General features: G+C 37.1%; 1 protein-coding gene across 1 annotated transcript; it reads left to right on the forward strand.

Moving 5' to 3' along the window:
- Positions 1-11,674: 11,674 nt before the first annotated feature.
- OR5AP2 (olfactory receptor family 5 subfamily AP member 2) lies at positions 11,675-12,628 on the forward strand. The gene is given in 1 exon segment (NM_001388929.1): positions 11,675-12,628. A coding segment is annotated over 1 exon segment (954 nt).
- Positions 12,629-14,107: the final 1,479 nt, after the last annotated feature.

Below are 14,107 nucleotides of genomic sequence, written 5' to 3' on the forward strand. Positions count from 1 at the left end.
CTTTTTAACTTTATGTGTGCCTGGATTTGGTTTATTGTTTGAAGTGAGTTTTAAAAATCTTCCCAGAAATCAGATTCTATGACCCATAGGGTAACTCAAATGACTTTAATAGAAGTGATGGGTGCATGTCTTCTCCAGGTGCCCAGTCAAAATAGAAGATGTTAGCATCTTGGGGATGGCAAATTCTGCTCCTCCATAGACCTTGGTGCTCTGAGGTAATTTATCACATGCTACCAAATGTTTGACATGATCTGTGCCATTATCTGCCCTATTAATTATTAATGAAGGACAGTTTTGAGCATCCCTTCCTTCTGTCTAAAACAAAGCAAATATGGACACAGATAATGAATAAGCACTAACTTTCTTTGTAGGTAGGCACAAAAAGAAAACTGAAAAACCCAGGGATCTCAAATTATTACCCATAACACACACACACACACACACACACACACACACACACACTCACACACGGAAAGCAAAATATCTGGAGCAGAAGGTGAGCAATATTAGAAAAGGCAGTGAGTAATAATAATTTTTAAAAAGCCAGGAGATAGGGCAGCCCTGGTGGCTCAGCGGTTTAGCGCCTCCTGCAGCCCAGGGTGTGATCCTGGAGACCCGGGATCCAGTCCCACGTTGGGCTTCCTGCATGGAGCCTGCTTCTCCCTCTGCCTGTGTCTCTGCCTCTCTGTCTCTCTCTGAATAAATAAATAAATCTTAAAAAAAAGCCAGGAGATACTATTAATCATATGCCAGAACTTGCTTCTACATATTACATAATTGCATCCTCACAATAGTTTGTGAAATAAGTACCACTGTTATCTCTATTTTATACTTGAAAAGAATAAAGCTAGATATTAAATAATTTCAATAAAGTCAGTAGCCAGCAAGCAGTGGAGCTGGGTCTTTCTGACTCTAGGGTTCATTTCACTTTATTGTCTTCTGTGTATATGTGATTTAATGAAGGTTAAATCTCTTTATTTTTGCACTTGAATTTTCTTTTTCCTGCCTTGCTTGACATGCATGGACCCAGAATTAGTCCTTTGGCTTCCCTAATATTTAGAAGTACTCAGGATTTGGCATGAGGCATAATCGGGATGAAAACACAGCTGTCTTTGGACAATTCTTTTGCTTAGCCAACAGGTTGTTGTGTAGCTCAGTTAGAGTTAAGATTCAGGATCCTTCACTCAGGAGGAATAGAGAAAGCATTATCCAACTCTGTGGTCAGACAGCAGCATGCATTATTAGCTTTTTTCTTTGTGATTGGATGCATATCCACTCCACTGAAGAGCTGTAGCAAGGAAGTGGGCAAAACCACACCACACCACATCAAACAAGCTAAAACATGCAGTAATTTAGAAAGAGGTAGCTTTCTCTATTAAATTTGAGGGAGAAGTCAGACTGTATCTCCTCTAACTGATTTACTGCTTAAGAAAGACAAGAAAGCAGAGTAGTATAATGTCTCTTTCGTGGGGATGTGGACATTCATAACAGGCTATCTTAAATCCTGGGGTGGTTGAAAATAGTGCCTTCGTCTTTCAGTTTCTGCAAAAAATATAATCAACTGCATCAATGAGGGGTTTAATAATAATGAATAATCAGTACCATGTATTTGTCTGAGAGTGTATAGTTTATAAAATACTTTTTGACTCATTCTTAATAGGTTGTGAATGTGTGCATCATTTCATACATTCAGTAAATTAGGAAACAGAATGAAAAGATAAATCTTGGAGAAATTGTTTGAAAAACATATTTCTCATAAAGAATTTGTAACTATAATATGAAAGAACTTTAAAATTCATTAATGAGAAAACAAGTAACCCAGAAGGAATGGGCCAGACTTGAAGGGGCACTTCACCAAAGAAGTGCCCCTTCTTCACCAAAGAAGATAGATGGATGGCAACTAAATGCATGAAAATGCTCAAATCATTTGTATTAGGGATACACAAATTAAAGCCACAATAGGATATTACTACACATCTATTGGAATGATTAAAATTTAAAAAGATGAACCATATTAATTGTTGACAAGGAAGTGGAGGAAGTGGACATTTCATCAGTGGACTGCTGCTAGGAATGTAAAACAGTCCAAGTACTTTGGAAAATATCATGGCAGGTACAAAATTAAACATACACATATCTATTGTACGATCCAGTCATTCTTCCCCCAAAAGACTGAACCTGGGAACAACCCGAAAGCCCATCCATAAGTAATAAGGTAAACAAATATTAGTATGTGCATAAAATAGATGACTACTCAACAATGAAAAGAAAGAAACTATTGATCCAGGCAACATGATGGATGAATCACAAAATAACCAGGTTGAGAGAAAACATGAGAATAACCATGTTTCTTATCTACATGAGAAACATGTAGATAAAAGAGTATACCTTATGTGATTCCATTTCTAAAAATCTAGAAACTGCAAGCTAATCCATAGTGACAATCAATCAATGATTGCCTGGGTGGAGGTGTGTGTGGGGAGGTATAGGAGGGAAGGATTACCAAGGGGCATGAGGAAAGTTTTTGAGGTGACAGATTCATTGCCTATATTGATTGTGATGATTAGTTCCATGGATATATATATATATATATATATATATATATTTTTTTTTTTTTACTTTAAATATATTTGATTTATTGTATGTCAGCTATAGCTTAATAAAGCTGTTAAAAAACAGCAACAACAAAGTACTTGTCCCTACTTTGGTTCCTCTCATGGTCACTTTACGTGGATGCATATATCACTTCACAGGTTATATTAATGAGGAAATAAAACCAGGCTGAGGGGACCTGTAAAGTCACACAGTGTGTTGGGTGCAGAACTAGCACTTGAATCTGGGACTACTGATTTCATATATAGCACTGTGTTCAATTTTTTCTCTCACTACTTCACATAAAAATAGGAAAATAAACCATCACAAAAAGAATATGAGAGGTCTATCTCAGTCCTCTCACTTAGCTTGTTCTTTGACTTTAGCAAAAGGAAAAATATTTCTATCATTGCAACTGGGAGGATTCATTTCGTCTTACCTCAATTTTGTAGAGTAGGAGACAGACCCAAACATCCACTTGCAAGTGCAGGGTGATGCCAGGCTGCAGTAGTTTCAGGAGTGAGAGACACCTGCTCGGAACACAGCACAGGGCTCAGGGCTGACCTGCAGCTGGGCATGTGCTGACCAATTCACTTCAGTCAACTAGAAAATGGGATCAGAAAATCATTCTTTCCTCCCTTATAGATTCAAAATTCCAGTTAAAAGAGGAAGTGTGTGAGAAGGGGTTTTACCAATTATAAAGCACCCTGCTCATTCTTGCTTATAGTGGACAGACAAATCCAGGCTTTTCCACCTACTACTTTTGATTTCTAGCATACTACCTTTTTTTTTTTAATTTTTTTTTTTAATTTATTTATGATAGTCACAGAGAGAGAGAGAGAGGCGCAGAGACACAGGCAGAGGGAGAAGCAGGCTCCATGCACTGGGAGCCCGATGTGGGATTCGATCCTGGGTCTCCAGGATCACGCCCTGGGCCAAAGGCAGGCGCCAAACCGCTGCGCCACCCAGGGATCCCTAGCATACTACTTTTTTTTTTTAGAGTCTCAGCTTTTCACTTATGGATGAGATTAATGCCTATCTTAATAAATCTCTGCAAAAAATTGCTTAGAATATGATGTATATTCTATCTGTCTATCATCTATCATCTGGTGCTAAATTCAGTGACTGTCATGTGCTAAGTGCTTAATGCATTTGGCAATTGTGCCAGTGCAAGTGTAATTGTGTAAGATTTAATTCAGTAGATGATTGTGTGCTTACGACTCCCAGAAAAAAAGTTCCAATGCTTAATCCATACATGTGATCTATCATGGACTGCTTTAATTTTTAGTGAAGATGTGATTTTAATTCCACAGTACTTCTATTAAATGATAAATTGAGTAGAGATGAGGCTATTAATTCAAAAGATAAAAGAAAACCTTTATATATAGATTTTTAGTCTCATGTAACTAAACTTCAACCGATCTGACTCTTGAAGAAATGATAGTGTAATGAATAAGTAAGTATATTCCATAGTTAATAAACCCTAATATTAAAAAGACCAGCCAAAGTATTGTCTTATGGAAGCAAATATAGACCAAATGTATTTTAGATTTCCATGCATCAGCTACTTTTTCATGTTTATTTAAAAAGACCAGCAAAAGTATTGTCTTATGGAAGCAAATACAGACCAAATGTAGTCTAGATTTCTATGCATCAGCTATTTTTGCATGTTTATTTGAAAAGAATTCTGGAGTAAAATCTGGAATCCTGGTTATTGTCCTGTTTTTGCCACTAAGTAGTTGTTTGAGCTTGATGAATTGCTGCATTAGATGCAGCTTCTTTATCTGTGAAATGAATAAGGTGAAGAGTTCAAACTCAACGTAACTTTCCAATTCTGACATATTCTGAGTTCCTACTAATCATGAGGTGTGTAAAAGCCAAATCCATAGTCCATGTCTTCTTTTGAAATTTGAAAATGGCATGGACCTGAAGCCAAGCAAAGCCATGCTCAAAGGAGCAGGGAGCAGGATCATATTCTACTCTTAATGGATCATCTCTCTCTGTCTGTCCCAAGGCTGACCTTTGCCCGGACTTGTTTTCTACCTGTTGGTGAGAGGTTGATTATCTCCTCTTCGCTTGATGAGTTATAATGAACAAACATTCTGAGGAGAATCCGAAGATGGTGACTCACTCAGGTAGCTGTGCCTGAGCTCCTTGATCACCCACCTTTGCTCCTGTGTGCAGGAAGTTTTATCAAGTTTCAGAGTCACAGGTTATCCTCAGAGGAAAAGAGATGAAGTGATATCTGCACTCATGGGAGACTGGAAGAGCTGAGGAACTGCCACCCCTAAGGAATTTCACTCTCTCCTCCTTGAACCTTAATGATAAAAGAGGGAAACACAAGGGAATTCTTTTCTGCCACTCCAGGGAGTGGTGGTGATTGAGTCAAGAAAAGCCACATGCACTGTTTTTCCAGCCCCTAAAAGCTCCCTGCTGGGTGTGATTTTGATGGTAATGTAGAAAGATCTGTTTGTTGATGCCTGAAAGTCCTTTCACAGAGGGTGATACCTTCCATATTATATGGATTAGCCATCTTCAAACCAGACTTGAATCTGAGAGAGTCTGGCATAAGGGTTGCATACAAGTACATGAGATGCATATGAGAGATGACGTATGAATTGTTTTAGCTTCCCATCGCATGAAGAAAAAGGGAAATGAGGAGTTGTAAGATTCTCACTACCTACATGGTATTTTTTAAAAAGCTGCTTAATTTGGGAATGCTATTTGACTTGAGACAAATTTTCATCCTAAAAGAAGAGATGCAAAAATAACACCAAAAAAGCTAATTAAAAAAATGCTTTTGTAATATCTTTTCCCATTCTTTCACCTTTCAGCCCATTCATTCACTTTTTAGCCATTAAACCTGAAGTGAGCTCTTGTAGGCAGCAGGTAGTGGACTTATTTATTTATTTATATCTAACTTTTTTTTTTATTTTTTAAATTAAATTTATTTTTTTAAAGATTTTATTTATTTATTCATGATAGTCACAAAGAGAGGAGAGAGAGGCAGAGACACAGGCAGAGGGAGAAGCAGGCTCCGTGCTGGGAGCCCGACATGGGACTCGATCCTGAGACTCGGGGATTGCGCCCTGGGCCAAAGGCATGCGCTACACCGCTGAGCCAACCAGGGATCCCCCTAACTTTTTAAAAAAATCTGTATTCTTAAATCTTATTTTATGGTGAATAGTTAATTCTTAATAATATTGACATACTCACTTATTTATAATATTTATCGTCAAGTCAAACTTTTCTCCAACTGCATAATAATCCATTGTGTGGAGGTGCCTCTGCCTATCAAGTATCCTATTGATAGACATTTGAATTGATTCTGATCTTTTACTATTAGAAGAAAAAAATGCAGCAATAAATAACCTTGGGGATATCCATTTGTCTCAACATTTATTCAAAAAAATTATCCTTTCCCCACTGTTTTGAATTGAACGTTCATTTTGTTTTATATTGTCTATTTTTGTATTTTTCTATTCTATTCCCTTGTTCCTTCACCATTCTATACAATTTATCCATCAATAATACAGTTTTCAATGATAAGCTCTACTTATTTGGGAAACAAATCTGAGGATATTATTATTGGGAGTACATTAAATTTATAAGTTAACTTAGGAAGAATTGCCACGTTTATGCCATCAAGTCTTGCTATCAGATAGTGTATATGTCTTCATACCTGTTCAAGTCTATTCTGTATCTTTCTGTTACTCCCTTTCTTCACCGAAGTTTTGAACATTTCTTACTTGGTTTATACATAAAGCTTTTATGTTTGGCAATCAAAAGTGGGGATCTTCTCTTCCATATAAATTTTCTAATTGGAGATTTGTTTGTTTATATGAGGTTATCAGATTGATTTTACATTTTACTAATTTACTAAATTTTCTATTTTTAAAATTGATAGTATAGTAGTAGTAGTACTAGTAGAAGTAATATTTTTATGTACGGTGTGTCAGAATGTGGCAGCATCTTATGCTGTCCAAATAAATCTTTAGTTAAAATGAAATGAGCCTCCAAAGCTTAACAAGAGAATTTCTCTTGGCTTTGCCAGTTGATGTAGAATCTATTTGGATGAAACTCTTGGTGGCTAGTGAGTGGTATGTAACCATCCCCTGGGACAGTGGATAGGTATTTTTTCAGAAATGAAATGACATTTTTTTTGAAATGACATATTTTTATAGCAAGTATTTTATATTGCTCCCTCTATGTTCCTGAAATGACATTCGGAGATAATTTAATTTACCTACACACATAATTTAAAGAGAAGAAATGAAAAGAAAATCATTTACAATAAAATACTTTAGCATTCATTCATTTATTCTTTATTTTATACTTGAAATATACTTGAATATCATGGAACATGGAGAGTGCTTTGTTGTTAGGATTGTACTGCACTTTGCGGGTTTTTAGCATCCTTGCCCCCTTACCCACTAGATTCTATAGTGTACCCTCTTCACTGTGAAAACCATCAATTTTTGTAATGTCCCCAGAGGAAAAACACTACCTCCATTGAGACCTTTTTGAAATCTAGGCCTCTGGTATTAAATAATAATTCTCAATTAAGGGGTGGTATAGTTTACTAAGTTAGACATCCAACTCTTCCACCTTTCCACTTCTAATACTTCTGATGCACTCTTTTCTTAGCAACCAACACAACCAAGATGTCTGTATTAGGCAGGGTTCTCCAGAGAAGCAGGTCCAATAGGAGATGAATATGTATATCTAGATGAGAGGTGAATAGGTTCATGTGGATGTGAAGGTTCAGAAGTCCCAAGAGCAGCTATCTACAAGATGAAGAACCAGGAAAGCCAGTGATGTCATTCAGTCAAAAAGCCTGAAAATGAGGTGGCAGTGTGGAGTAGGGTAAAGTTCTAGTCTGAGTCTGAAAGCCTGAAATCCAGGAACACTGATGTTTCAGGCAGGAGAAGATGGCTGTCTCAGCTCAAGCAAAGAGAGCAAAAATTCAGGCCCCTAAGGAATTGGATTGGATGATGCCCACCCACACTGGTTAGGGAGGTCTTCCTTACTCACTCTACTGATTCACATGCTAATCTCTTCTTTAGACACTCTCACAGACACATCCAGAGATAATGTTTTATAAGCTATTTGGTCATCCCTTAGCTCAGTCAAATTGGGATTTAAAATTAGCCATCACAAATACCATAAACATTACTCCTGATTAATCAGTCTTATACAGGGGATGTCAAATAAGTCATTAGTCATTATTGTAGTTTATGTGTTATTTATATTTAACACAGAAGGATATTTTTCACAAACTCTTTGCTACTTTTGGGCTGCGGTAACACAAAATGGTCAACAATGCTCATTCTGGAGCAAGAAAAAACTGTGTTTGAGTCCCAGTTTTGGTATGCATTAACTATTTGGAAAAATAACTTCTCGAGGCCCTAGTTTACTTATCTGTGATAGAGATGCTTAATAGGAATCCAAAAATGCATGTATTTAGGAGGACACTCAGCAGATGGTATATGCTCAGTTAATATTAGTTGTTATTATTGTTTAGCCGTATTCTCTTCTAATTATGACTGGGGAGATCACCAGCTGGGTCACAATTCATATTAATATATAAGCTTCTCTAAAGAGGAGGTCATCTTTACAAGTTGGTATAGTCTCTATCAGTTGATCATTAATGCTTGTTGCCTTCTTTCTGGGCTTTAGGGTTATCATGGTTCTTCATGAAAAGCTCATTGCAACCTGTCAGTGGGTTATCTTTTACGGCACTAACTTCACATTCCAGTATCCAGTGTAAGTGCTCAGTTCTCCATGGAGATCTCATTGTAGCCTAATTTCTGATGGTCCCCATCCTGGTGGCAGGGATATAGAGCAGCATCTAGTACCTCCTTGAATGACACTCAGGCTAAGATTAGAAATGAGTTTCTTCTTATTCTGAAGCTCTTTGAGATTTCTTGCTCCATAACTACCTCTGTGTGTTTCCTTCTATCAGCCTTTAGCCATGATCCAAGTAACATAGCTTCTTACATGTATAAAAAGTCTTTCCAGAAGGTGGATATAGAGACAACCTGCTATTTTGTGGATTATTTCAATGCTCTCAAGGGAACCAGAGCACCAGCTATTTGGGGGAGACAGAAGAGGGATATTTAGCCAGGGCTAGAAATGTGGAACTGGAAATTCATTTTCCACGGGGCCCAGGTGTCCCTAGGGCAAAGGAGAGAAATGTGAAGAGGACATGAGATTTCCTTAGCTTTGGGGGGAAAAACAAGTAGATTAAAATGAAATGACATGAGGGATACAATCCCCAGACACTAAAGAATAAGAAAAATATCCTATTTAAAATAATTCAGAATGCTTACTCCACAGTCTGATCCAGAGACTCTACAATTGGAATTAATTGCAAACATTAGAAGCTGCACTGCAGTGATATACTGCATATTTTAAAATCTGTTTTACCTTCATATAACAAAATAGGATTCTTATTTTCAAGGAAAAGTAAGAAAGAATGCAAAGTAACTCTCTTTTGATAGGGAAGGTGTAAAGGGTTTCAGTTGTCTTATCTCTAATGGGTGATGCCTTAAATCCATTCTAACTATGTCTACTACTTGACCTAGGAGAATTGATGAATGCCTTCTCTGAGAAGAAAGTTTGATGTGTGTTTTGTTTTGGGTGATTTTAAGCATTATACAAAAACAAGCAAAAGGACCAAATAGAAGTCAAGCAGTCAAGAAAGGTCAGGAAAATATATAAAGGGTTCTGCCCAAGTAATTTAATGACCTGAAGAAAAATCCACAACGCTGTACCTTTCTTCAAATACCTATATACTCAAAGCTCTAAGAGCACTGAGACTAAGAAGGTATGTTAAATTGTCCGTTTTTCTTGTTATAAGATTTGTAAGCCATTAAGAGAAATATAAGCAGCAGTAAATAATATGATTTGAAGGCCTATTTAAATGCCAGAAATTCTCAGGAAATCTTGCTATTGTTTTCATAAATGCCTAGGAATTGAAAACCTTTGTTAAGAATCTCTGGACTAATGACTGCAAAATCTTAGCAAAGGGATTATAGTGAGAGTCTATTTTCCAGGGTAGAGGGGAGATGGTAGCATGTAATTCATAGCACCAGATGTAAAACAAATGGTATTTTGCTAATAATGCAAATTAATCGAATGGAAATTCTAAGAAAGATAATTTTCAGCAACTGCAATTATATTTTCTGTCCAGGAGATCTATAGATTTTTTTTAATGTAACTAAATGTATTCTAGCATATAGATGAAATCCTGGTAATTACAATATCAATTATTCTGTGTATTAGTGCTCACATTTGTTATCAAGGGGTCCATTCTCAATGATCTCAAATGCAAAGAGAATGAGTATTGCATTAGCTGGGTATAAATTAGATTCCATTAGGTTAATTCTATAACTCTGGAAGAGTCACAGATCTTTTGTTCCTCCTATTTCTCATGTGCAAAATGAAGATTATAATACTGCCTATCTCATAAAATTTAAATAAAATATTGCAGGAAAAATACTTAACACGGTGCCTGCAGAGCATAGAGGATCCTCAACATATTTTAGTACTTAATTCATCGTTACCTTTCTTTGTATCTCTAGTACGCACATACACACACACACACAATGTGTACTGCATTTTATTTGTTTTTCACTATTGCTGATAGAATAATCTTCTCAGGGAAAGTTTCTGATTGAAGATGAGAGAAAAAAATCCATTCCTTCTTTTTTATTTCCTTCTGGAGATGCTGTTCTTTGAAATTCAAATAACAAGGTTATTCCAAGGAAGAGGACCGGGGCTGTACATCTGTCTCCAACTGTGCTCAAGAGATCTATGATCTCCAGTGTTAGCACAGATATTAAGTCACTTTGGTCCTGTATTTTAATTTTAGATAGTATAAGATAACTTCCTGCTGAGAATGATACAAGATTTAACACTTTGAGCTATGACTGGACAGCTAGCCCAAGTCAGTCTTATTTATTGTTCAATAGCCCGAGGTCATAGAGGGGATAGAGGATTTGATTTCAAGTAGGGAAGAATTCCACTGAAGCTGTTACCTAAACTTTACTTGAAAACTCAAGACTGGGTTTTCATTTTTCCTTTCCTCTCTCGCTCCATCTCCCTCTCCTTCCTTCCTCCTTCCCCTTTCCCTTTCCCTTCCCTTCCCTTCCCTTCCCTTCCCTTCCCTTCCCTTCCCTTCCCTTCCCTTCCCTTCCCTTCTTTCCTTCCTTCCTTTCTTTTGTCCTGTATTTGGCTTTTTTATATTTTACATGGGATGAATCTTATTTCCATTTAGATGACCTGGCAATGTGTTGTTCCCCCAATTCAGTATTGTGACTGGAATATTCCATATGTTGCTGCTGCTGTTTTCAGGTCTGGTGTGATCTTGTAAATCTGAGTGTTAGGTAGAAGTTCTCCCTGCTGTGGCTTATTCTGTTCCTTTCACCTCATTCTTGAAATCAAATTCTCTAAATATTGGAGGGAATTATTCAAAGTTCTCAATATTTAACAGATTTCTGCCCCCTGTAGATGCTGATACTGGGAAATTCCAGCAGGTTTGCAACCATTCTAGTTGCATGTGATGTTCCTCTGTTTTTTTCCTTGGAATATCGAGTTTTAAAGTTCCCCCATCTCCAGAAAATACAACTCTTTTCTTGTTGTTTGATACTTTTGACTAATTTTTACTAACTTTCACTATTTTTAACTCATTCCATTATACTGCTCAAGAATAGGCAGTGGCCTGAATTCATTTGCCATCTTTCTTCAGAAGTTTGCCAGACAGTATATATTAATATATCAATTAATTTATCATAAATAATGAAGAGAGATAAGTTACTATAATTATCCAATAAATGGTTAAAGCTAGAAGTACTCTTAGTTAATGGATATATCAAGTCACTCATCTCAAGGTCATTAGTTAGTAGGCAGTAGTACACCTAGAACTTAGCATAGTCTTTTGATGTCTTTTGACTTAACATCATGTCCAAAACACATCTAGAATTCTTATGTATATATGTTCAGGAAAAGATGTTTATGGCTCTCTCATGTATTCACCTGACCAAATGTCAGTTCCATTCTCTTTCTTATTGCAGCTGAAATGATCAGATACATGAAAGAAGTCCAAGGCAGAAATCAAACAGAAATGACTGAATTTATCCTCTTAGGACTCTCAGACAACTCAGATCTACAAATTGTCCTCTTTGGATTGTTTCTGTTTATTTATATGGCAACCATGGTGGGTAATTTGGGGATGATTGTGTTAATTAAGATTGACCCCTGTCTCCACACCCCCATGTACTTCTTTCTCAGTAGCCTGTCTTTTGTTGATGCATCTTACTCTTCTTCTGTCACTCCTAAGATGCTGGTAAACCTCATGGCCAAGAATAAAGCCATTTCTTTTAATGGATGTGCTGCTCAGTTCTACTTCTTTGGTTCCTTCTTGGGGACTGAATGCTTTCTGTTGGCCACGATGGCATATGACCGCTATGCAGCCATTTGGAACCCTCTGCGATACTCAGTTCTCATGTCTGGGAAAATTTGCTTCTTACTAATAGCTACCTCTTTCTTAGCAGGCTTTGGGAATGCAGCCATACACACAGGAATGACTTTCAGATTGTCCTTTTGTGGCTCTAATAGGATCAACCATTTCTACTGTGACACCCCACCCCTGCTCAAACTCTCTTGCTCTGACACTCGCATCAATGGCATTGTGATCATGGCTTTCTCCAGCTTTAATGTCATCAGTTGTGTTATGATTGTTCTCATTTCCTACCTGTGTATCCTCATTGCCATCTTGAGAATGCCTTCTTTAGAAAGCAGACACAAAGCCTTCTCCACCTGTGCCTCCCACCTCATGGCTGTCACCATATTCTTTGGGACAATTCTCTTCATGTATTTGCGCCCTACATCTAGCTATTCAATGGAACAGGACAAGATTGTCTCTGTCTTTTATACAGTAGTGATCCCTATGCTAAATCCCCTCATCTACAGTTTGAAAAATAAGGATGTGAAAGGGGCCTTAAAGAAGATTTTACAGAAACACCTACTGTAAAACCATGTTACATATCATCCTGTTATGCAGAAGAAAATATGTTTTAATATAAATTTTATTGTCTGGTTGCTTTAGTTCTGTGTGTGTGTGTGTGTGTATTTTTTTTTAATTTTTATTTATTTATTTTTTATTTATTTATTTATTTTTTTAATTTTTTTTTATTTTTTAATTTATTTTTTATTGGTGTTCAATTTACTAACATACAGAATAACCCCCAGTGCACGTCACCCATTCACTCCCACCCCCCGCCCTCTTCCCCTTCTATCACCCCTAGTTCGATTCCCAGAGTTAGCAGTCTTTACGTTCTGTCTCCCTTTCTGATATTTCCCACACATTTCTTCCCCCTTCCCTTATATTCCCTTTCACTATTATTTATATTCCCCAAATGAATGAGAACATATGTTTGTCCTTCTCCGACTGGCTTACTTCACTCAGCATAATACCCTCCAGTTCCATCCACGTTGAAGCAAATGGTGGGTATTTGTCATTTCTAATAGCTGAGTAATATTCCATTGTATACATAAACCACATCTTCTTTATCCATTCATCTTTTGTTGGACACCGAGGCTCCTTCCACAGTTTGGCTATCGTGGCCATTGCTGCTATAAACATCGGGGTGCAGGTGTCCCGACATTTTATTGCATTTGTATCTTTGGGGTAAATCCCCAACAGTGCAATTGCTGGGTCACAGGGCAGGTATACTTTTAACTGTTTGAGGAACCTCCACACAGTTTTCCAGAGTGGCTGCACCAGTTCACATTCCCACCAACAGTGTATGAGGGTTCCCTTTTCTCCACATCCTCTCCAACATTTGTTGTTTCCTGCCTTGTTAATTTTCCCCATTCTCACTGGTGTGAGGTGGTATCTCATTGTGGTTTTGATTTGTATTTCCCTGATGGCAAGTGATGCAGAGCATTTTCTCATGTGCATGTTGGCCATGTCTATGTCTTCCTCTGTGAGATTTCTGTTCATGTCTTTTGGTGTGTGTGTGTATTAAAGCAAATTGGTTAAAATGGGGCATCCCTCTAAATATTCTGGTGTCTTAAATGTTTATCCATAGGCTTACATGATGAAAAAACATAGTAGGGGAGGTTAGTGCTTAGTAAAGTATCAAAATATTTGGATATGACTGACTGGGTTTAAGTTCCAATTTCAATATTTATCTTTTCTTGATCTGACATTCTATCTATTATCTATTATCTATCTATCATCTATCTATCTATCTATCTATCTATCTATCTATCTATCTATCATCTATCTATCTATCATCTATCATCTATCTGCCATCTATCTATCATCTACCTATCATCTATCTATCATCTCGGATCTGGGCAAATAGACTCAGACTGATATTTGTATACATGCCAGGAATTGTAGTGGAGAACATTCCCAGGAACTATACCTAGAAGGCTAGAAAGGAATGAGGGAAGCAGAGCTGAGTAGATAGAAGTTGAACAGTGATGAAGTTACAATAGAGTA

The sequence above is a fragment of the Canis lupus genome, chromosome 18 (assembly GCF_011100685.1).
Source record: "Canis lupus familiaris isolate Mischka breed German Shepherd chromosome 18, alternate assembly UU_Cfam_GSD_1.0, whole genome shotgun sequence".
NCBI lineage: Eukaryota > Metazoa > Chordata > Mammalia > Carnivora > Canidae > Canis > Canis lupus.